Genomic DNA, 21,639 nt, shown 5'->3' on the forward strand with positions numbered 1-21,639 from the left:
ACCCTCAGTCAGGGCAGCCTTTAGGAGGCTTCAGTGCATTTTCCATGAGGATTTGTGAAAGATTGTCATCCCAGTAACCCCGTGTACCTGTGCCATCCATGCAGGTCGCTGGGGAGCCCAACCTCTCTGCAAACAGCTCTCCAGTAACTGACCCAGCTCTGCTGCATGCACCTCTGGGAGATTTGTTGAGGGAGCCCTCAGCAGTGGTTTTCAGGGAGCAGATGGTGGTGATCATCTCCTGCAGCATGTCTGTGACCTGAGGAGCACGGGTTTGACTGCTGGTACCGGGTCCCCAGGTTTCCAGGCATGGAGCATGGAAAGAAGGGAAGCCAAGAAGTGTGTGGAGAAGACCAGGCCTTGAGGATGTTTCTCTGGGACCCACAGCATCAGCCACATCTGGCCAGCCCATAGTGGTGCCCATGGAGTTCCTCCAAACTGAAGTAAAAACCAAAAGGGGACCAAAGGGGACAAATGTCCCAGATCCAGCTTCGTCACGCTGGCAAAGTGCTGTTGCCTTTTCTCTTTGCTCTGTGGTTGTGCTCAAAGCCAAGGTCACAACATGTGAGGTGGGTCTGCCTGGGGCTGCCAGGTCTTACAAGGGATGAAATGCCAAAATTCCTCTGTGCCAGCCCCATGCTGCCTGTGGAGAAGACAGGAGGGCACAAGGCCACAAGACATTCTTGTGCTGCAAGGTGTGAGTGAGGCAGATGTATGCGTTACATACAGCATTTCTCACTCAGAGTCTAAACCTGGTACTGCGGCAATGTCTCTCACTAGATTGTGCCTTGATGTGGGGACAGCCTGCCTGTCCCGCTGTCATCTGCAGCTTGGTCACTCACTGTGACACAGGGAAGAGAGAAGAGGAGCCTGCAAGGCACAGAGCTGTTCCTGCCTGGGAAGTGGGAGCTGTGTGCTCCAGCCCAGAGTGACCCCAGGCAGAGCTGCCAGGACAGGATGGGACCTAGCACACCAAAATCTCACAGCAAGTATCTCTGGAGCCCTAGGGGAGGTGAGAAGTGACTGAAACCACCTGTGGCTGTTAGAATACTCCTCTTAATTAATTTCTGCAGTGCAGCTAAGACCACTAGAGCCAGAAAGGCTCCTTTGTGGTTCCACAGGCTCTCTGGTCCTGGGGCAGCCAAAATCCATGGCATGGGCATGTCACTGTGTGGGACAGGACACCAGCCAGAGCAGGGCACCATGTAGGGCATGAGCTGGGACACCTGGTAGGGAAGGCACGACTGCAGGACAGGGAAGAGAGCTCCAGGGAGACCTCAGAGCCCCTCCCGGTGCATAATGGGCCTCCAAAGGAGCAAGGCGCAGGGAGTGACAGAACAACGGGGAATGGCTTCGAACTGCAAGAGGCGAAATTAAGGTTAGATATTTAGAAGAAACTCTTCCTCGTGAGGGTGGGCAGGCCCTGGCACAAGGTGCCCAGAGAAGCTGTGGCTGCCCCTGGATCCTTGCCAATGCCCTGGAGCACCCTGGGACAGTGGAAGGTGTCCCTGCCCATGGCAGGGGTGGAACAGGATGACCTCTAAGATCCGTTCCAGCCCAAACCTTGCCGGCATTCCCGAGTGTGCGGCTCCCCGCACTGCCGAGGCAGCGGGAGCGGGAGCAGCCCCGGCCCGGCCCCCGGCTGGCCCAGGCCCGCCCCGCCGCCCCGCCCGCCCGGCCCGGCCCGCCCCCCGCCGCCGCCAGGTGCCGGAGCCGCCGCCGGGAGCCGGTAGGGGCCTGTGGGCGCTGGGGATCGGGTGCGGGGCCGGCGGGGCTGGAGGGCTGCGGCGGGGCCGGGGGCCGCGGCGGGAAGGCGGCTCGGGCCCCCTCAGCCACGGCCAGGCCGCGGCGGCCTCCCGGCGGCGGGGCGGCTGCACAGACCGGGGTGACACCGAGAGCCGGGGGTGACACCGAGCAGCAGGGGTGACACTGAGAGCCGGGGGGGGGACACCGAGCACCGGGGTGACACCGAGAACCGGAGAGGGGATAGCGAGCACGGGAGGACACTCGGCACTGAGGGGACACTGAGCGCAGACGGGGGCACGGCAGGAGGAGACCAGCACTGCGCTCTTGGGGAGAAAAGGGATGGAAATGAAGCCCTGGTTAACTGTGAGGAGGAGGCAGGCCGAGGGAAGGGCTCGGTGCTCGGCCGAGGGAAGGGCTCGGTGCTCGGCCGCGGCGGGAGGCAGCGCTGGCCTCGCACGGGCCTTTAACGCTGCCGGAGTGGCGCAGGGCACTGCTGAAATCTCACCGAGCTGCGGCTCTGTGCCCTCGGCAGTGCCGGGAAGGGCTGGGATGAAATTTAATCGGGTGGAAAGCGAGGCCGTGTACTCGGGAAAAGAGTTGGCGGTGTAAGGCGAGCGCTGGTGCCGGCCGAGGTCGGGAGCTGGCGGGGCCGCACGGAGGGCACAGCTGGGACGGGAGCAGATGGCAGCCAGACACAGCCCGGCAGGGCAGGGAGGCAGGCCGAGGAACGAACTGTGTGTGTCTCAGTTATCCCTGCTCGGGAGAGACGAGCCTGCCCATGATCAGGGATGATGAGCCCATTTTAGAGGAGCCGAAAGAAGCTGAGGTGTCTTGATAAGCAGGAGGAGAAATGATGATGGGTGAGGATGATATCGGTACACTGGCAGTGTGAATTAGGGGAGCTCCTTCAATTAATGGACAGCAATAAACACCAAGGAATAAACATTAGTGGGAAGTTGTGGGGCTTTTAGCCATTAAAATGGTGAGATCTGGGTTCTCCCTCCCAAGGGGACTGGAAAGGCAGAGGGTAGCAGCTGTTCGGTTGCTTTAGGAAAAGCACAGGGGGTGGCGGTTGCTGCTGAACAGAGGAATGAGGTTGGAATCCTGGGGAGAGCTCCAGGGCTGTGTAGAGGAGTGGGAACATGCAGGCTGGGATGGACACTGCCATGCCAGGTTCCTCTGGATCCTCCACATGAACCGTGCTCAAGGTTAAACTTCTCCAGGTCCCTGCAAGTGTAAGTTTATGCCCCTTGGCCTGAGGAAAAGTTGCTCTGCTCTCTCCTTGCACCAGTGAGAACTGGGGAGGGGACTGGCAGTTGACACATTCTAGGCTGAGCCTAAAATACCGAGTGGCAGAGATGGGGTCAGCCACAATGATTTTAAGTAGAAATGTTTCAGATTATAATTCTAGTGAATTTGGTCTGTATGTAGAACTCTCTGAGAAACTCTTTGGGAATATGCCCAAGAGCCTCCGTTTGTTCCCTTCACCCAAAGTACTTAAAATGGGCTTTAATTACTGCAGGAGCCCTGCTGGTTTTAGAGTGTGACCAGAGTAGGAAGAAGAGAAAACTAAGTGAATGTTACACAGATGTTATAGCATGGTATATAAGCACATTGTGTTCAGGAACTAAACAAACTCGTGTGGAAAGAACAGGCTGAAAACTTCCCTCTCCCAAAGGCTTCTGTGTCTCAGTGTCATGGTGACATCCATGTGCCCCAGGAAATCCCTGGAGGTGTTTAGTGATGTACCTGCTCTGTTCTCCTTAGGTGTTACATGAGGAGCTAATTCCTGCTTGGAGGTAGGCAGGGGGATGGGGCAGTGTCCCCAGATGTCCCCCAGCCATGCAGGTGGAGCAAACGTGGTCAGCCCTGCCCAGCTGCTCTTAGAGGAGTGGTGGAGCTGCAGTGGCCGAGTGTGCTCAGGCTGGTGCTGGGAATGGGGATGTGTGTGCTCCTACCGAGCACCACAACATCCTGCCACAGGTGGGACAGGGACAGGTAACACTGAGGGAGCTCCTCTGATTTCAGAACCCGTCCTAAGAAGATGGGAGACTGTGCTGAGCTTCCTGTGTTCCCTCAACAGATCTTGCCCCTCAAATTCAGTTCTGAAACTCCCTTCCTTGTGTTCCTGTTCTGCTCTGTCTCAGCTTTTGAAGGTCGCTTCCAAATCATCTCTTTCTGTGCCTGGGAAGCCACAGTGGGCACTGTTTTCCTTCTGCATGTGATGCCTTGGGTTTTAGCTTTTATATTTTTCAGAATCTCTTCTGCTTAGTGTGTAACTCTGAAACTTCATGTTAAGTGTTTATAAGTTCTCTTCACAGGGTAGTTAGACAAAACAATTCCTTTCTAGGGAATTCCTTTCGGGAATCAAGGACACTGGGTACCCAAAAAGCAGAAACAATGGCAAGGGAAAGGGGGCAGGCCAGGGGGCTGAGACTTCATAGCCTGGGACTGTGGTTAGTTAATTGCCCCCAAGATGTAGATGAACCAAACTTATAAAAGTGTAAAAACTTGTGACCATGATCCATCTTGAATTTGATTTGGGTGTAGCCCTGGCCAGGCTCTTGCAGTGCCCAAGGTGAATCCTTTCAATAAATCCCTATTCTATTTCTTTTGCTCTGCCAGATCTCTGTTCCAGATCATCCTTTCCAAGCAACAGTTCAAACAAATGTGGCAAACACATCCTGGGAGCACAGCTAAGGAGCTCCTGTATCTGAGGGATGTCCAAAACATCTGTATGTCCTGAGGGAGTTTGGGTCCATGTCATGGTGTTGGCACCTGCAGAAGTGTTGCCACTGCCAGTCTTACTCACTAACACAGCCAAAAAAGGGATGAAAGTAATTTTATTATGTAAAAGAATATATTTTTTTCTCTTTCAGATGTGAATTTAGTAGATAAATGCATATGTTGTTGATCTTCCAGTATGAGGATGAGTGGTTTTGGAAGGAAATACAGAGAGTTGTTTTCTGCTTGTGGGTAAAGAGAAGTATGAAATTCAGTGTTCTATGTCTGTGTTACATTGCAAAGCCCTACATTTGATTTCTTATGATTGCTTTAATCAGGAGAGAATATCCTGGATTGAAAGAAACTAACTTTTTTTAAATAGTGGATTTTGTAGGGCCTGCAGTGGGGCTGGTGCTTCACTCCTGCCACTTTCAGTAGGGCTCTGTACCACGTGACAGTTTTCCTGTACCTTTCCTGCCACCTTTCCTGGTGGCTGCCTGGTAAGCCAGAGAGGCAATAAATAGCATTTGCATAATATGGAGAATAAAATAATGACAAAGGCAGCAGGACTGAATATATCTGAGCTTCTAGACAGGTGTGCCAGCTTCTCAGAAGGTGTTCTCCCAGAGTGGGCTGTGCAAACCTGCTGAACACAGGAGAGTCAGGAAACAACAAATAGATGCTGATATGCCTGGTGGCTCTTAGCAGCAGTCAGTGATGTCTTAAAAGAACTTGAATTGTGCACTACTCTTTCTTTTCCCTGATACAAGAACAGTAATGGTTTGTAGTGGGAGCTTTAGTAGTTCTGCAAGATGCTGGAGGTTTTTGGTTGGTTTTGCTTCCAGGACCTGATTTTGCAGCTTTTATGCAGGCAAAAGACTCCAGCCTGGAGCCAGTCAACTCTCCTGAAGGTTTCAGAGCAAGGGAAGAACATACAAGTGCAAACACAGAGGTCTATGTACACTTTTTCCTTCAAAAACACACGATGAGCAACTTCTGCCTTGGGATGTGATGTTCACCTTGCTGTTTTCCTGCTGTTCCCAAACAGCACTGAGTATCCATCTCACAGCTGCAGAGGAGCAGTGCCACTTTCATGAACAGTGTCAGATGTTTACATGCTCTGCATAGGACCTGTCTCCTCTGATCAAAGGGAATGCAACTGGAACAGCTGCCATAGGAAACCACAATCCATTTTCTCACCAGAATAAAGTCTCTGAGGCAGGGGAAGCTCAGATTTTATTTGTGGTGTGAAACCCTCAGGGAGACTCTTGGCTGCTGTTACAGTTTTGCTTTGGGCCCATTCATTCTGAGCTGCCTTGTGACTGCAGTCTTAATTTGTATATTTGTGGTGGTGAGAAACAGCTGTTTGAGAGCAGCCCTGTTCTGGTCATCGATCTGGGAGGAGGATGGAGGCAGGAGCAAAGTGCTTCATGCTGCACATCTCCACGTGAGGTGCTTCAGTGCAGCTGTCTTTAAGCTGGGCTCTTTTAGCAGGCCTGCATTTAGGGTAATAAAATAAAATAAATAGCCCCAAAAAGTGGCAATGTGATTAACATCTGAGGAGCTGTGCAGAGCAGCTTCTGGCAGTGCATGTTTGACTTTGTACCACTTGGCACGATGGAACCTGAGATCATCAGAGAATGAAGAGCTGAGCTGGGGCTTTCTGTGCAAATCAAGTAAAATATTTCTTTTTTACTGTGATAAGTAAGGTTACTGTGCATTAGTAATAGTTCTGTTCTTTGCCTCCTTTATACATAAGAAAATGGAATATTACCCAGTTCTCCTAGAGATTTTAGGATAAAACATTTGTGCTGATATGGGAGTTTCACTGCCCCAAATTGTCTCTCCTGAACCTTCATTGATACCCAGTCTCTGCATTTAGAAGGAAAATCTTCCCTACCTTGCCCTAACAGCCTGGCTCCCTATTAACACTTTTGGAAGATGTTTTTGGAAGAGGTATTCAGCTTTAAACTTACACATTTACTGTTCCATCCTGCATGGTCTTACAATCCTAAATTCCACCCATCACACCTTGCTGTGATGCATGCACATCAGCCCATACTGTGGCTGTATTTTATCTTTATTTGCTCCTTGCATTCCGTGGTTGCAGAGAAAAGGAGTTTTACTCACAGTCTGAGCCATGAGAGCCTGTTTGCTTTGGGACAGTTTCCTTGAGCTGTCATTCTGGAGTTAGTGTCAAGGTTGGGTCTACATATGAAGGGCTTGTGGTTTTCCCAGCCATTCCCAGAGCTGGGAAGAGCTGATCACAGCTTATCACAGTCTGGGAACAGCAGGCTTTGTCTTGATCCACTCCTCACAAGCAGCAGCTCTGAGGAGCTTCCCACTTCCTACCTTTGCATCTTTGATTGATAGTACTTCACAGGGCACTTTTTATGAATTACAGAAGGTAATTTTATGAATTACAGGGTAATTCATAAAATGAATTACAAGGTGTTTTTCCAGCTATGTTTTGAAGTATAGCTGTTTGATTGAAAAGATAGACACTGTCCCCTTCCTTGATTTGTCATCCATCATCAAGGAATTGTGTGAAAAACAGGCCTCTCATTGCTCAGAAATCTCTCCTCCCAGAGCCCACAGCTGGAGAGCAGGTGTAATCTCTCAGATGATGGGTGAGTGAACAAGATTACCATCCTGGGGAGAATTATTGTGCAATTGATTTCATTTAGGTCACAGAACAAAGATTGTCATGTGGGAAGGCTTTTGCTGGGGGCCAGAGAGGCAGTGCTGAGGCTGGATGTGAGATGGGAGCACTTGGCTTTGGCTCATCTGTTCACAGAGTTGTGGAATCTGATCCAGCTTCTGTTTTACCTCTTTCCCTTCCCCTGTGGGGAGGGGAAATGGCTCCTCACCCTCTGCTAATAGCATCCCTGAGATGGAGCTGCTTTTCCAAAGGGAAAGCACTTGCCCAGCCTGTCAGTCTTTGGGATATGTGGATGCTAATGCTGCAGAGGAACAAAAACCAGGGCACAGACTGGGAGTGGTTTGTGCCTGGCCCAGGGGTGCTGTAGCCAGGGGTACTTTTCCTGGTACTACAGTTTGCTTCCCACGAGCAGAGGGAAGGTCAGCTGCATTTTATGGCAGTACCATTTGTTTGCAGAGTTTTTGAAAATAAAGATTGACTAATATCTTCTGGATTGACTTGTTCATATCTCCAGGATCCAGAACAGCTGCTGTCCCATGTTTTTTCTCCTTCCCTCTTGGGTTGGTTTGTTGTGGATTCTTTCTTTTTTTTTTTTTTTTTTTCCAAATGGCCATGACTCAGCCCTTCCCTGCTGCTCTCTGAGTTTCCTGGTTTCTGAATAGGCTATTCTTGGGACAGCAATTCCTGACAGATAGGAACAAGGGGAGTGTTGTGTTGTTTTCTCCTCTGTTTCTTCTGTGGCCTGTGTAAATGCTTTGCTTCCCTCTGATTTTTTTGCCTTTTTCCCACATTACTGAATCGTCCTAAATTGTTGGATGTCATCTGGGGCATGTTTTTGCCCTTGTGGCAAAGGAACCCTCTCAGACATGATTCAGGCTTGCACAGCAGCAGCTTTTCTTTCCCAGCAGGATGGTGGTGACAATCCTGAGCATGGAGGGTTAGACTGCTACAGCTCTGGTTGTTGTAAAGCTTAAATCTGCCTTGTTGTAGCCCCTCTGACTCCAAGGAGCTGTGCTTGGCTCTCCAGTGATCTCCTGAGCAAGGGGTACATCCAGGTGAGGACCAGCACGTGGTGCCATGTCCATGGAGGATCAGGTGGCTCAGCCTGGCTGTGGGCACACACTGCCTTTGTGTGTACTGTCACAAGAAAAGGGAAAATACCACCTAGAATTTAAAAACAATGAAAAAAACCCTTTCTGATGGCTTATTTATTGCCCCCCTGCAGATGGCAGAGGCTGGGGAGCTGGAGGATGCTCTCTCTGAAACACTTCATGGTGCAGTTACCCAGCCTTTTTCAACAAAAAGCTTTTGGATTTGTTCTGAAGTTTATTCCTCTGTAGTGTGGGCTGGGGAAAGTCACTTGCTGTGGTAAAGAGCACCTGCAGGCCAGGTGTGCTGGCTGCTGCTTTTGATGTGCAGTTGGAAGTGAATGTCTAATACTAAACAACCTTTGCTGGTTTTAGTTTTATTAAGAGCCTAGCTCTTTCTGTCAAGACCCAGTTGTATGTGAGGGGGAAATAGCCTAAACTGTTGTATATTTTGCCTTGAAAATATTGGCTTTTTGAAAAACCAGGGGGACTCTATATTTTCTCAAGGCCTGTAGTTACCAAGAGTAATTTTTTAGACTAGAGGGCTCAAAACACAGGGGCAGTGTTCTTCCTTAGCATCCCTCCACGTTTTTGGATATGCTGTATTGTTGTTAAGCCAACCAAGAGAAAAGCTGCTCTGTGTGAGGAGGCTTTGAGAACATTCACTGCCAGATTAAATTAGCCTTTCTGAGAATAAATTAGTGGTTGTGATGCAGGCAGCCCCACTCTCCCCAGCTGTAAAATCTGTGTGTGCTGGTACCTGCAGCAGATAAATGATGTGTTCAGGGCTGTGCTGTTAACAGGAGATTAGATTTCTGGCTGGGGATGAATGAAAAGCAGCCTGTTAGATTGTATTGATTATTTTTCCAAATGAGAAGCAGGGCACCCTTTTAAAGGAGGGAAAGGAGCCCCTGGGATTCAGTGCAGCTCCATTTTGGGAGGAAATCATGGACCAGAGCCAAAGCTGTACCCCTGCTGCAGTGACTCCAGCCTGGGATGCTTTTGGGGTGCTGAGGGGTCTCAATCACCCAGCTCATGGCAGAAGGGGAGCTGGATCCCTGTGTTGGAGGGGAGGATAAATCCTGCAATCTGGAGTAGAGGAGTGCAGTGGGGATGGGATTTTGGCTGCTGCCCACTCTTCTGGGTTTGTGTTTTTAGCTGAGCACTGGATAAAAAGCTGCTGCTGCTGTGTGCGTGCTGCCGTTTTCTTAGAGGCATCTTTGGTTTGTCTCCTAATTAACTTAATGCCTTTATTGTGCTATATCAGGAAGTGCTTGCAGGAGGCTGGGCCTGTGCTGAAGCCTCAGCTTGTCCTTCCCACCTGTGCTGCTGGGACTGCTCAGCTCCTCCAAAATCTTCACATGGTCTTTGGGCAAGCAGGGACTAGAGACCCTTTGCACTGGTGTTAAATATCAGATTTTCCCTGGGCTTGTTGCAGATCTTCCCCAGAGGTGTCATCTGGAGCATATCAGTGTTTTGGGAATGGAGGTTTCCCCCAAAGTTTGTGGCTGCCACAGGGGGTGTGAATTTAACCTTTCAGACTCTCCTTGCCATGATTCAGGGTGCTTTAGCATGGTGGGAGCTCGGTTTGGAGCTGCCTGCTGGGCTGTTCTGATGTGAGAGAACAGTTTCCAGCCAGTTTAGTGTCCTTACTGTGGCAGCTGCTCCTCCTCCTCAGGCTCAGGAGGGGATTTGAGCAGCTGAGCTATTTACCTGCCCTGAGGGCATCCTGCTATTATGGGCTTGAATCTTCCCTGTCCCATCCTCTGCTGTGGGAGCAGTGACCTTGGGACTGTTCCAAACCCTCTGACCAGAGATGCTTTTTGTGGAGCAGCAAAGCAGTGAGGTGTTGCTGTGACAGAGAAAGGGTTTGGAAGAGCCCAGAGCAGGGAGCTGGGGAGGGGTGTTCTGTGTGTTGGGGCTGCTTGGAGTCCAGCTCTGTCCTACATTTTCAGTAGGAGCTTTGGGGAAGGGGTCATGAAGGAATTGGCAGGAATTGGTGCTGCAAATTGAAATCACAGTCATGCCTGGCCTGAAAATTACTTTACTGGAGCTGGAAGTCAATGTGGACTAGCCAAGCCTGGTGGGAACTGGAGGAAGAACTGGGGATGGCAGGAGCTCTGTGTAACTTGGGGGTGCCCAGCACTGGGCACACTTGTGTCTGTTGAATAATCCAAGGGTGTTCCCCTCTGAGACATCATCACCTATCTGTGAGCAGCCCAGATGAGTTGGGCTTGGGAGCGGGGCAGTGCCAGGTACCCTTCTCCTGTCCAAATGCCATGGGGCAATCCAGCCCCATGCTGGTGGCACTGGGAAACTCCTTCAAGAGAGTCTGGAACTGGGAAGTTCTGTGGGAGCAAGAAAGTGAGTGTGGTAACATGAATGGCCTCAGCATGGAAAAGTTCCTCCAGTCACATCTTGGGGTGTGTGTGGGTCCTCCTTGTTGGCAGGGGGACTCAGGAGAGATCTGACCTTACACACATGATCCTGCTGAACCCCAAACCACACTCCTTTGCAAAGAGTCAGCCTTGGCCTTGCACAAAATCGAGTGACACAGAGCACTTGGCACTAGTCCTCAAAACAAGTGCAAGGTGACACTGTACCTGATAAAAGTGAATGTCAGCAGCTTCTGAGGCAGGAGGATCTGTGAGATGGGAAATGCTAATGCTGGAGACTGGAGCCAGTCCTACAGCAAGCTGGTGCTCTCCTTGGGTAAGGAAACATCAGTGCCATGGCATCTGTTCTGTACAGCACTTGAAAATGGATCTGGAATCACCAGCAATGTATTCAAAATTATTTCATTGTGTTGCGAAATCTGCAAGGGAATTCACTCTTGGGCTCTGATTAATTCTGAGACTGAAATGCAAAAGTGCTGATCATCTCTAATTTCTTCCTCTGTTGGAGCTCACTGTGTCATTTAATGGACATCACACATGTACTCAGTTTGATTCAGCAATGATGTGACTTTCTCTCAAAAAATTCTATAGAAGGAGGGAGAAATAAAGGAGCGAGTGCTTAAAGAAATAAATTATTTTAAATTTGGTGTTGGAATCTATAAAACCCTGGGGTTTTCTGTGACACATAGTGGATACTCACTGTATATTCACCTGCTCTGTGCTGAGGAGGCAAATAGGAGGCAGCAGATGCTGACAACAGGAGATGCTTTTTTGTGCAGGTAACTGAGGAGCAGTACTTGGTGACTGGGAATGACCTGGGGTGCTCCATTGAGAACCTCCAGGCTGCCCAGTCTCCAAAACCATGAGTGCTGGGAGTGGGAGGGACTGACAGTTCTGCCTTTGATCCCTTCCTAACTCATCCTTAAGCCTCTGTCCTGGGCTGCCGTCAGAGGTGAGCTCAGATCTGTGACTGTGCTTAAGAGTGTGGAGCTTCTCCCGACCTCCTGAGGCTTCTGCTTGCTGTTAAGCTTCTTGAGCTGAGGTATTTTTGTTTGCTTGTATAAATGAACAGCTATTCCTGTGGCACAGTTGTGTTTGATGCTATGTTAAATTGCAGTGTTGGAGTAGGTGCAGGGCTTAGTTGCTTGAGATTCTGGCAGGTTGTGTTATCACCATTATTAACAGATATCAAAGGGATTATGTAATGCAGGATGTATCCTCTCAGGGGGAAAATTAAGTAGATATAGAGGACTGGAGACAACAGCTGCTGCTATCACTGGATGCTTTCCCATGGATGTTATCAAGTGTTAACTTGGATTCTTTGTGAACTGCAGTGAAAGTCTCATGGAAAAGCTCTGCTTCTCCAGGGATTTGGCTTGCAGCACCCTCTTTTTCTCATCTCTGTGGAGCACATTGGTAGGATGCAGAGGAGCTCACCTTTATCTTTAATGTTATTTTAATCACATCCATGAGCACACCTGGTGTTTTGCAGCCTGTCTTCTCCTGTGCAGCCAGGACACCTGCTGGAAGGATCTTAACAGTGAGCACCTCCTGGGTTCCCACTCAGGAGTGGGTTTTCCAGGGCCAGTCGCAGCCTGTGGGGCAGCCTGGCTGCAATGTGCTCCCTGCTTGCTCTGTGTTCAGAAAACTGACTTTTGGGAGCCAAATTCAGCTGCCTTGGTGGTGTAGAGTGCTCTGTGTACACCTCAACTTTCCCCAGTGTCCTGACACGTGGAAGGGCTGGGGTCCATTTCGAAGTGTGGGGTTGTGACCTCTCCTCCCTTGCTGCCCCTCCCTCATGGCTCCTGGATGTCACAGCCACGTGCCACGTCTTGGGAGCCAACAGCAGAGAGAACAAGCTACCCTAGTTTGTTCTTTTCATTTTGGCTCGTTTTTCTTTAAATATTCAGGTTAGGCAGGTCCTGGCAAGGCTGTTCCTGCAGCCCCAGTGTGAAGAGCCAAGAGAGCTTGGTCAGCCCATCCGGAGGGGAATAGCACTGGAGAGAATCCCAGAGGCAGCAGCAGGTCCTGCAGGCACTCCTCCCACACCTAACCCTTTGTGGGTGGTGCAGATAAAGCCTCCTTGTCTTAAGCAGGGAGGATTTTGTGTCTGCTTTTCCTGATATCCATGCAGAGGAGCTGCTGGAAGCGGTAATTTGAATCTCTGGCCAGGGACAGCTGAGCTGGGGCTGCACCGTGGAGATTATCTGATTGTGCCTTGGATTTAATGCCCTGAGAAATCTTGCTTTGGACACAGCACCTGGCTGCCAGCGAGGATCCTGCTCTGAGGTGATTTGTCTCCTGGGTGATGGTGGCACACAGAAGGTCAAATGATATGTCCAAGGTCCCCAGGTAAACGACTGCAATGGGGAAGCTCCTCCAGAGATTTATATACTGGAGAGCAGAGCAGGGAGCTTTGGCTGTCTGACATACCTGGTTTGAATGATGAAAAATCTTCTTCTCCAGCATTCCTTTGTTTTGAAGGAGAGCAGCTGGCCTGCTTTGCCAGCTGAGCTTTCTGTGCCTGCACTGAAGGAACAGCCTGACTTTCCTGGAAGAAGCAGTTTTCTGCAGCTGAAATCTTAGTGCAGAAGTGTGGAAGAAATCTGCTGTTCTGGGAGCAGCCTGGCTGCTCCTGAACAGTGAGTTTGTGCTCCCTGGCAGTGACTTGGACTTGGGAAAACACAGCTGAGCTGCTTAGAAAAAGAACAGACCTTTCCTTCAGTCCTTCACTTGGGTTTCTGTTTGCATGGGTGCCTTGCAGAGCGTTGTAGGCATGCGCCCTCTTGCTGCCTCGTCCAAGACCAGGATGAGGAGTTGAGGAGCTGCTGCCAAGGTTAACAGCCAGTAAAGGAGCAGGTACATGGTCAAGGATTGCCAGCATATTCTCTCTGGAAGAAGCTGAGGCACTCTGTGCTGTTTATTCCTCCCCTCCTTGTTCTGGGAGGTGGTGTGCAGTCTGGGGGCAGCGAATGCGCATGGGAACAGGCAAAGCTGAGGGGGAGCTTTGGCTCGTTTGCAGGGATAACATCTTTTTTGTTGTTCTGCATAAAACCCAGGCAGAAATAACCAGTGATACTGCTTGTTCAGCAGAGATTTATGCTGTCTTTCCTTTGGAGGTAAGAGCTGTCCAGTGGGATTGCGCGTGGTGGGAGCTGCAAACTGTGTGTGAGGGGGCACAGCTCGGAGAGGGCAAAGCCCTGGGAGCCCTGGGCAGAGGGGCAGCATCCCTGTGAGCTCTGGGCAGAGGGCAAAGCCCTGTGAGCTCTGGGCAGAGGGCAAAGCCCTGGGAGCTCTGGGCAGAGGGGCAGCATCCCTGTGAGCTCTGGGCAGAGGGCAAAGCCCTGTGAGCTCTGGGCAGAGGGCAGCATCCCTGTGAGCTCTGGGCAGAGGGCAGCATCCCTGTGAGCTCTGGGCAGAGGGCAAAGCCCTGTGAGCTCTGGGCAGAGGGCAGCATCCCTGTGAGCCCTGGGCAGAGGGCAGCATCCCTGTGAGCTCTGGGCAGAGGGCAAAGCCCTGTGAGCTCTGGGCAGAGGGCAGCATCCCTGTGAGCCCTGGGCAGAGGGCAAAGCCCTGGGAGCCCTGGGCAGAGGGGCAGCATCCCTGTGAGCTCTGGGCAGAGGGCAAAGCCCTGTGAGCTCTGGGCAGAGGGCAGCATCCCTGTGAGCTCTGGGCAGAGGGCAAAGCCCTGTGAGCCCTGGGCAGAGGGCAGCATCCCTGTGAGCCCTGGGCAGAGGGCAGCATCCCTGTGAGCTCTGGGCAGAGGGCAAAGCCCTGTGAGCTCTGGGCAGAGGAGAGCATCCCTGTGAGTTCTGGACACAGCTGTAACACAGGGAGCCCAGGGTTTGGAGGTGCCTTTCAGAAACGCCATTGTGGTGGAGGGCAGTTGGGATTAAGATTGGGATTGGCATTGGGATTGCCACAGTCAGGGTATGGCTCTGTCCCCCTCAGCACACCCTACTTCGTTCTTCTGCCTTGCTGCCCCTGAAGCTCCTTTTGAAGAGTAACAGACTGGCTCAAATGACATTTTGCCATCACCTGATCGGCCTTTTGTGCCCATACCCTCCCTAGTCTCAGGATTTCCCAGTTTCTGGAGCATGTAGCCTGTGACACACAGGTATCTTTGCTGGAGCCAGGAAAACTGGAATGGTGTTGGCCACAATACTGTTCCTATTTCTAAAGGAAGGGGCTCAGTGAGGGCCCAGTGTCTTCAGGACTCTTGGTTTTTAAAGCTGAATCTCCAAAAGCCTGGAAGCTGGAATATGCATCTCTTTGATGTGCAGTGAAGCTGAAAGTGCTTGTATATTTTCTCTTACTGATTCATTGAATTGTAGTGTGTTTTTTTCTTTTTTCAAATATATGAAGTTATTTTTATGGAGGAAGAGCTCCAAAAATGTGCAGCAGCAGCTTTTGAAGTGCCAACATCACTGAACGTGGTTGAGTATGAACAAATGCTGCTTCCTGTCCCAGTGGCTGGAGCCACTGCTGCCATGGAGGAAACAAAGCTGAATTGCTGTGCATCTCAGTGACAAGTGCAGCAGGAGCAAGGACAGCACAGGCTGTTTCAGTGACTCTTAGTGGTGCTCTGAGGCTGACTCAGAGCTGCTGGAGCTCTCACGTGAGTTGGACCTGCCAGCATCTGCTCTGCCCTTGCCAGGTTTGTCTCACCCATGGAGATTTCATCTGGGAGGAAGCAGCTTGAAGCACAAGCAGCTGCTTCCAGGGAAGAATAGAAATTAGAAATTAGCAGACCAAATCTGAATTATCTGTGTTCATCCTCTTTGTTGTTATCTATTTTATGGTGTTTGGACCTGTTCTAGTGGCACAATATTCCCAGGTCACCCTGCACACCAGTTGTTTTTGATGAGTGTTGCCCACTTTATCTGTTTGGAAAGCAGGTGGGATGTGCAGACCTTTTCTCTTGCCATGTTTGAATCCTAAACTGTTTCTGCAGTGATGTAACAGAGGGGAAATACGGCCAGCATGGGACATTGGACCCTGACACATCACTGCTGGAAGTTGCTTTGTATCAGTTTTGAACATGTCAGTAATGGGAACTAGGGGCTTTATTGATGGAGCCCCTCTGGACAAGGGCCTGGAATGACAGGATAAGGGGAAATGGCTTCACCCTGACAGAGGGCAGGGTTAGATTGGAAATTGGGAAGAAATTCTTCCCTGGGAGGGTGGGGAGGCCCTGGCACAGATTGCCCAGAGAAGCTGAAAGTTTCAAGAGCAGGTTGGACAGAGCTTGGAGCAACCTGGAATAGTGGAAGGTGTCCCTTCATAGCAGGGTGTTGTAATGAGATAAGCTTTAAGGTCCTTTCAAACCAAACCATTCTAGGATTCTACAGTCCCTTACTAAGTGGGGAGCTGCTAAGCACAGGAAGGAGGTGGATTAGAAGGGTTGTGTTTCCACAGGCAGGGCTGTGCTGCCCCACAGCACTTTGGCTGTGCTCACTGTGTGACAGACAGAGCTCTTGGGGCTGAGATGATATGAACAGGGCATCTGTTGCCATCTTCTCACCCAAAAGTTGCTGGATTGAGATCAGGGAGCACAGAGCCAGGGGAGGACATGGATTGAGGCCATACCAGGGTGGGCCAAGCCCTCTCTGCCTGGAGGCTGAGATGGAGCTGTGCTGGCCTGGCTGTGTCTGTCACACTGCTGTGCCCCAGCAGGTTAATGGGAATCTTTGCTTTTTCATTTTCTTTAGCAAATACCAGTTCCCTGGGGGCATGGGGGTCTTCTGCCTGTCTTCTGTGTTTAACTGAAGCAGTGCTAGTGATGATTCTGATTCCATAGTGGATTTATCCTCTGTATTTAGTTTGATGAGGAAACCAGTAAAAGCTGTTCTTCCAGTTGAGAAGAGCTAATCTGCATTTGTAGCTGGAAATAGCATCTCCTCTCTCCATCCTTCTCTGATAACCAGCTCCTTTTGAGTCTTAGGATCTTGCAGTGTGTCCTTGCTCCAAAGGACCTGCACAAGACATTGGTGATTCTATCAGATCTTGAACTTAACCCTGGTAATTTTGGGATCCTGCAGGGCTGTCAGTGCCAGGGTGGTGAGGGATGCTCTGGGGTAGGTCCTGCCTAGTGCCAAGGGGAAGCTGAGTGCCCTCTGCTTTCCCACGGGGCTCTGTCAGAAATGGGCTGGGTTTTGTGCTGCTCACATTAAGATGAAAGAGAGCACAGGAGAGAAACAGCTTCTAAGAGGCTTAAAAGCAACAGGCTTTCTTTTCCTCCTGGGAAGGGCACACAGCCAACATCTTACTCTTTACAGATCTCTCTTAATAAGCAGAATATTGCATTAGGAGCAACTGAGCCTGCCAAGTAGGAGCAGAGGGGCCCTGCACCCCACAGCTTTCTCCAGCACAAGTGGATCTGGGCTGTCACCCTGGTGGCTGGGTGACATTCCCTCCTGGCCAGGGTGGCAGCAGTGATGGCTGTTGTTCATCTCATGGGTGTTGGTGGAGGGGCTGGGGGAGCACTCCTTCTCCCTGTGTTTTCTTGCCAGCTGCTTTGATGGGGGGAGTGAGGCTGGGGAGTATTGAAAGATTATTATGGGAAAGGAGCATCTGAGTGGGAAGGGGAGGAGATCCATTATGTTAGAAAAGCTGTGGGCACAGTTGGCCTGTGAGGACAAGGAAAGCTCCCTGGCAGGATGGAGTCCCCAGGTAAGGACTCTGAGATGCTCTGGTTGGACTGGGCTCACCCAGATCCCCTGCAGGTGTGGGGACAGGAAGGTCTGAGGCTCCTGGATGTGCAGGATTGGCTACTTTGAGAAGAATAAATCCTTGTCTTCACATCTCTACTGAACTAAAAGGAGCACGGCCCAGTTTGTAGCTTTGTAGGTCACTGAAGGAGAAGGCAGGCTCTGCAGTGTGCCTGGAAATGCTCTGTGCCATGGCAACTCTGCTTCCCTGGGCTCTTCAGAAAGAAACTGGAGTGAGAAGCAGGAGGAAGATGACCCTCAGCTGACCTGGTGTTACTCTTTGAAGCTGTGTGGCTGCAACACCACTTCAGACCTTGGGGGGAGAAATTCTAGTCAATTTGGAAAATGAAATATGGATATGCTGGGGGAGACCCTGTGCCTGTCAGGAATCTGCTCAGCTCCTGGGGGGACCAGTGTGCTCCTCCATGAGCAGCCACAGGTGATGGTGCTCCTCCAGGGACTGATTAAATTTCCTGCTACCTTGTAGGAGGCTGCTCAGTGGCAGGGAGTGTGAACTAGGAAAAAAAGAGTAGACTAAAGCAAAGCTATGCAGGTGAGGGAGGGATGAGTCTTCCCGCCTTGCTTGCTGAGTCTGGCTCTGCTTGACCCAGCAGCTGCAGGTGGAGGTGGCTGAGCCCCCAGGCCCCTCTGTGGGCACACCTGCAATGCAGGGCTGGGCAGCTCTGGCTGCTGGCCTGGTGCCTGTGCAGGCTGTGCCATGCTGGGGGGTTGGTGTGCTCTGGGCTGGCTGCCCAGCACAAGGCACTGGTGCCAGCAAACGGGACAAGCAGGGTCACATTTGCTCCTGGCCCACTGTGGGGAGGATGGAGCTCCCAGCACTGCTCCCTGGGCTCTGGCAGCAGTGTCACCATGGCTGATGGCTGCTGTCCCAAGCACTGAGTGAGCAGCAGCCTCTCACTTTTATTTCCCAATTTAGTCACATCCTACCAGCTATAACTGAGTCAGGAAATGGGGAAATTGGGTGTCTTGCTGTTGTTGCATTTCCTTGGATGTCAGAGGCTGTCAGTGGGGCTTTGCCACGTGCCAAGGACAGAGCATCCTGCCTGCCATTGAGGGGGCAAATGGGCTCCTGCCCAGGGGAGAGAGGGGCTTTGGTGTGGCAGCCAGGACAGTGCTGCAGCTGTGACTCCTCTCCACCTCTGTAATTCCCTTGCTGTCTCCTTTTACACAGATCCAGTGGAAGAAGCTGCCTTCCAAACTACACTGCTCACAGGAGCTGCTTTTCTCAGCTGTCAAGGCCTCTGAGCTGTTGCTGAGGGGCAGAGGACAGGTAAATTCTACCCCATATAAAATAACACCTCTAGCTGTTAAATATGGTCCTACCTTAACTCACTGGATCGATTTAGAGATTTATTTAGAAAGGCTCTGTGGGTTGCACCCTCTGTCCTGGAGTTTGCACTTCAGGCTCAGGATGGGGGTCCTGCCATCCCTCAGAGCACAGCACTGTGTCACTCAGGGTGGAGCTGGGGTCTGTGGGCAGCTCTTCCCCACCTCTGGTACCCCAACAATGCAGCCAAGGCTCTTGGCACAGCACATTCCAGCCCAGCACTGCCCTGGAGTGTGGCCATGCAGTCCAGAGCTGCCCTGATGAGCTGCTGGGCACCAGGTGGGCTTTACAGGGAACCCCCTGGAGCTGGCAGGGAAGTTTTACACCTTGGAGTTGCTGCCTGGTCAGAGCCTGCCCAGCTTTGGGGCCATACCCCTGGTTCTGCCTCGGGGGGAAGCTGAGGCTGGTGCAGTGGTGGCACCAGCCCTGGCCTCCTCCATTACCTGCCACCTCCATCCCAAGCACCATGTCCTGTGGCACCAAAGGCTGGTGTCACCCAAAGGTTTCTGTCCCTGCAGGGCTGCCTGGAGCAATGTCCAACGACCCCCCCCCTCCCTACCCGGGGGGCCCCTCGGCTCCGCTGATAGAGGAGAAGCACGGCCCACCCTCTGCACCAGGTACTGGGCTGTCCCACTGCTCAGGGTGACACTGCCAGACAGACAGGACCCAGGGAGGTGGGGGGTTCCTGGGACTGCCCTGGCTGTGGCCTCTCCTCACAGCACCTGGGAAGTGTCCCCATGTCACCCCTGGGGGGAGGCAGGAGGGGTCCTAGGGGCAATGACAAGAGCAGGAAGCACTCCCAGCTCAAAGCCTGGCACTGCTCCCTGCTGGGGGTGAATTTGGGTTTCTTATGGCCCAGAGGATGTGGCTTAAGTGGGTGCCCCCACCTCTTGCCACTTCTTGTCTCCCTTCCCTGGTGGGGTTGAGACCCTGACCACACAGCCAGGACACCATCCTCCCTCAGTTCTGCTGCCTCCTTGGCTGCTGACTGTGTTTCTTTTCAGAGGGTGTCACCCCAGTGGTGGGACAGCCCCAGGGGGTTCCCAACCCCCCTCCTGAGTTCGGACCCCCCCCATATGAGCCACCCTCACAGCCGGGGTTCGTGCCCCCCCACATGCCCATGGACGGCTCTGGGCCCTATGTGCCACCAGGTGAGTCCTGCAAGGGGCTGGAGGGACACAGGGGCTAGGGATCAGCAGCATCATGTTTCCTGGTGTCCTGGGGAGACACGAGAGCTTGCAGCAAGGTTCCTTGGGACAGGGTGCAGGACCCAGTGCATGTAGCAGGGCTGGCCCCAAGTCTGTACTCCAGGGGTGGTGCTGCAGCAGGGTGGGAGCCTCCCCCATAAGGATCTGGCCCCTCCTGCCATATGCAAAGGTGCTCACTTGTGTTTCTCATTCACAGCAGGATACTACCCACCCCCAGGCCCTCATCCCCCCATGGGCTACTACCCTGCCCCAGGCCCCTACCCCTCTCCTGGTGGCCACACAGCCACAGTGCTCGTCCCACCTGGAGCTGCCACCACAGTCACAGTGCTGCAGGGAGAGATCTTCCAGGGTGCCCCCGTGCAGACAGTGTGTCCCCACTGCCAGCAAGCCATCACCACCAAGATCTCCTACGAGATTGGGCTCATGAGTTTCCTTCTTGGCTTCTTCTGCTGCTTCGTGGGGTAGGTGCTGCAAGCAGGGCTGGAGCCTCCTGTTGGGTGCTCAGCCTGGTCCTGGGTAGCCCCAGTGCTGGTGGGCATGGTGGGGACCTTGGCACAGAGGTGGCTCTGGAGCAGCAGGGGGGTTCCTGGGCTATCTCTTGCCCAGGGGCTGCCCTAGCTCAGCACCTCTGCTCTTCCTGTGCTCCAGGTGTGATCTCTGCTGCTGCCTGATCCCCTGCCTGTTCGATGACTTCAAGGACGTGACGCACACGTGTCCCAACTGCAAGGCCTACATCTACACGTACAAGCGCATGTGCTAACGGCACCCGGAGCCCCGAGCGCCGCCGGCCCCGCCCCGCTGCTCCGGCCCCGCCTGCATCACTCCTCGCTTCCCGCCCGTGTGTGTGTGTTAGCCCCAGCTCCCTCCCTGCAGAGCTGCCACCACCTGCCCCCAGCTCTGCTCCTCACTGGGAATAGTTGGAATGGTGACACTGGTGCACAGGGGAGGTGGGCCCAGGCCCCAGACGCTACGTGGGGCTGCCGTGCCGTGCACAGGAGCGGGGGGCATCACTCTGCACCCCGTTATGCTCCAGGGTGTGAGCGAGGCCCCCTCACCTGGAGCGACCCTGGGAAGAGCAGCAGCTGCTGGAGGTGCAGGGATATGCTGAGACAGGAGCCCACGGCGCCCTCAGGGGATGCAGCACAGCCTTCGTGGCACGTTGAGGAAGGGGCTCAGTGACAAGGAGAAGGGGCAGTGCCACAGACCAGGTTTCCGTGTGGTTCACAGCCCCTTCCCGAGGGGGGGCCGAGCTGCCTCTGAGCACGGAGAGGAGCCCGGCAGCAGCACCGCACCCTTATCAGCACCTCCGTCCTGCCCGGTGGCCGCTCCAGCTGCATGCGCCTCCTCCCAGCCCCTCCGGGGACAGGGACAGCCCCGAGCAGCCCCCGCCCCCGGCACGCTGAGAGCCAAACCCGCACCGGCATGGCCTGGCTGCCCGGCACTAGAGTAGAGGAGTTTGTTAGCGGGCCTGGCAGGGGCTGTAGGGCCCTCCTTGCATGTGCTCTAGGGGGTATTTTTAAGTCACTCCTGCGGGGCAAAAGGAAGGGGGAAGCAGGCACCGACAGAAGCTGCAGCAGCAGCCCCGCAGGAGGAGCTGGGAGCCAAGTTCAGCCTCTCGGGGCTGCCCCTGCAGCTCCCAGAGCCAAGCTGGGGGGGGGGGGGTGGTCTCTCAGTACACAGGTCTGCAAACACAGGCAGCTGCTGTTTGCTCAGGGGTGGAACTGTGGTGTTTTTATGTAAATAAATAACAGACCCTGAAC

The 21,639-nt window shown here is 52.7% G+C and overlaps 1 protein-coding gene across 11 annotated transcripts; it reads left to right on the plus strand.

Annotated features, from left to right (window-relative positions):
• The first annotated feature begins 1,223 nt into the window (after positions 1-1,223).
• On the plus strand, positions 1,224-21,638 carry CDIP1 (cell death inducing p53 target 1). Of its 11 annotated transcripts, none has more exons than XM_056503638.1 (7): positions 12,509-13,732; positions 14,979-15,270; positions 18,516-18,614; positions 19,190-19,288; positions 19,676-19,822; positions 20,076-20,340; positions 20,528-21,638. In XM_056503638.1, the coding sequence occupies exons 4-7, from the start codon at positions 19,204-19,206 to the stop codon at positions 20,637-20,639; spliced, it is 609 nt and encodes a 202-aa protein (XP_056359613.1). In that variant the 5' UTR covers positions 12,509-13,732; positions 14,979-15,270; positions 18,516-18,614; positions 19,190-19,203; the 3' UTR covers positions 20,640-21,638. The 11 variants fall into 11 exon arrangements, with proteins under 11 accessions (XP_056359616.1, XP_056359610.1, XP_056359617.1 ...); XM_056503639.1 differs by lacking the exon at positions 14,979-15,270 and having other exon boundaries at positions 13,446-13,472; positions 13,673-13,732; XM_056503641.1 differs by lacking the exons at positions 12,509-13,732; positions 14,979-15,270 and adding an exon at positions 1,224-1,375.
• Position 21,639: the final 1 nt, after the last annotated feature.

Source organism: Oenanthe melanoleuca, chromosome 14 (genome assembly GCF_029582105.1).
Source record: "Oenanthe melanoleuca isolate GR-GAL-2019-014 chromosome 14, OMel1.0, whole genome shotgun sequence".
Taxonomy (NCBI): Eukaryota; Metazoa; Chordata; class Aves; order Passeriformes; family Muscicapidae; genus Oenanthe; species Oenanthe melanoleuca.

Excerpts from the sequence above, each read along its gene's own strand:
- CDIP1 (XM_056503641.1), top strand. The coding sequence starts at position 19,204 with ATGTCCAACGACCCCCCCCCTCCCTACCCGGGGGGCCCCTCGGCTCCG. Across the intron at positions 19,289-19,675 it reads CGGCCCACCCTCTGCACCAG|AGGGTGTCACCCCAGTGGTG; the intron begins GTACTGGGCTGT and ends GTTTCTTTTCAG. Across the intron at positions 20,341-20,527 it reads TTCTTCTGCTGCTTCGTGGG|GTGTGATCTCTGCTGCTGCC; the intron begins GTAGGTGCTGCA and ends CCTGTGCTCCAG.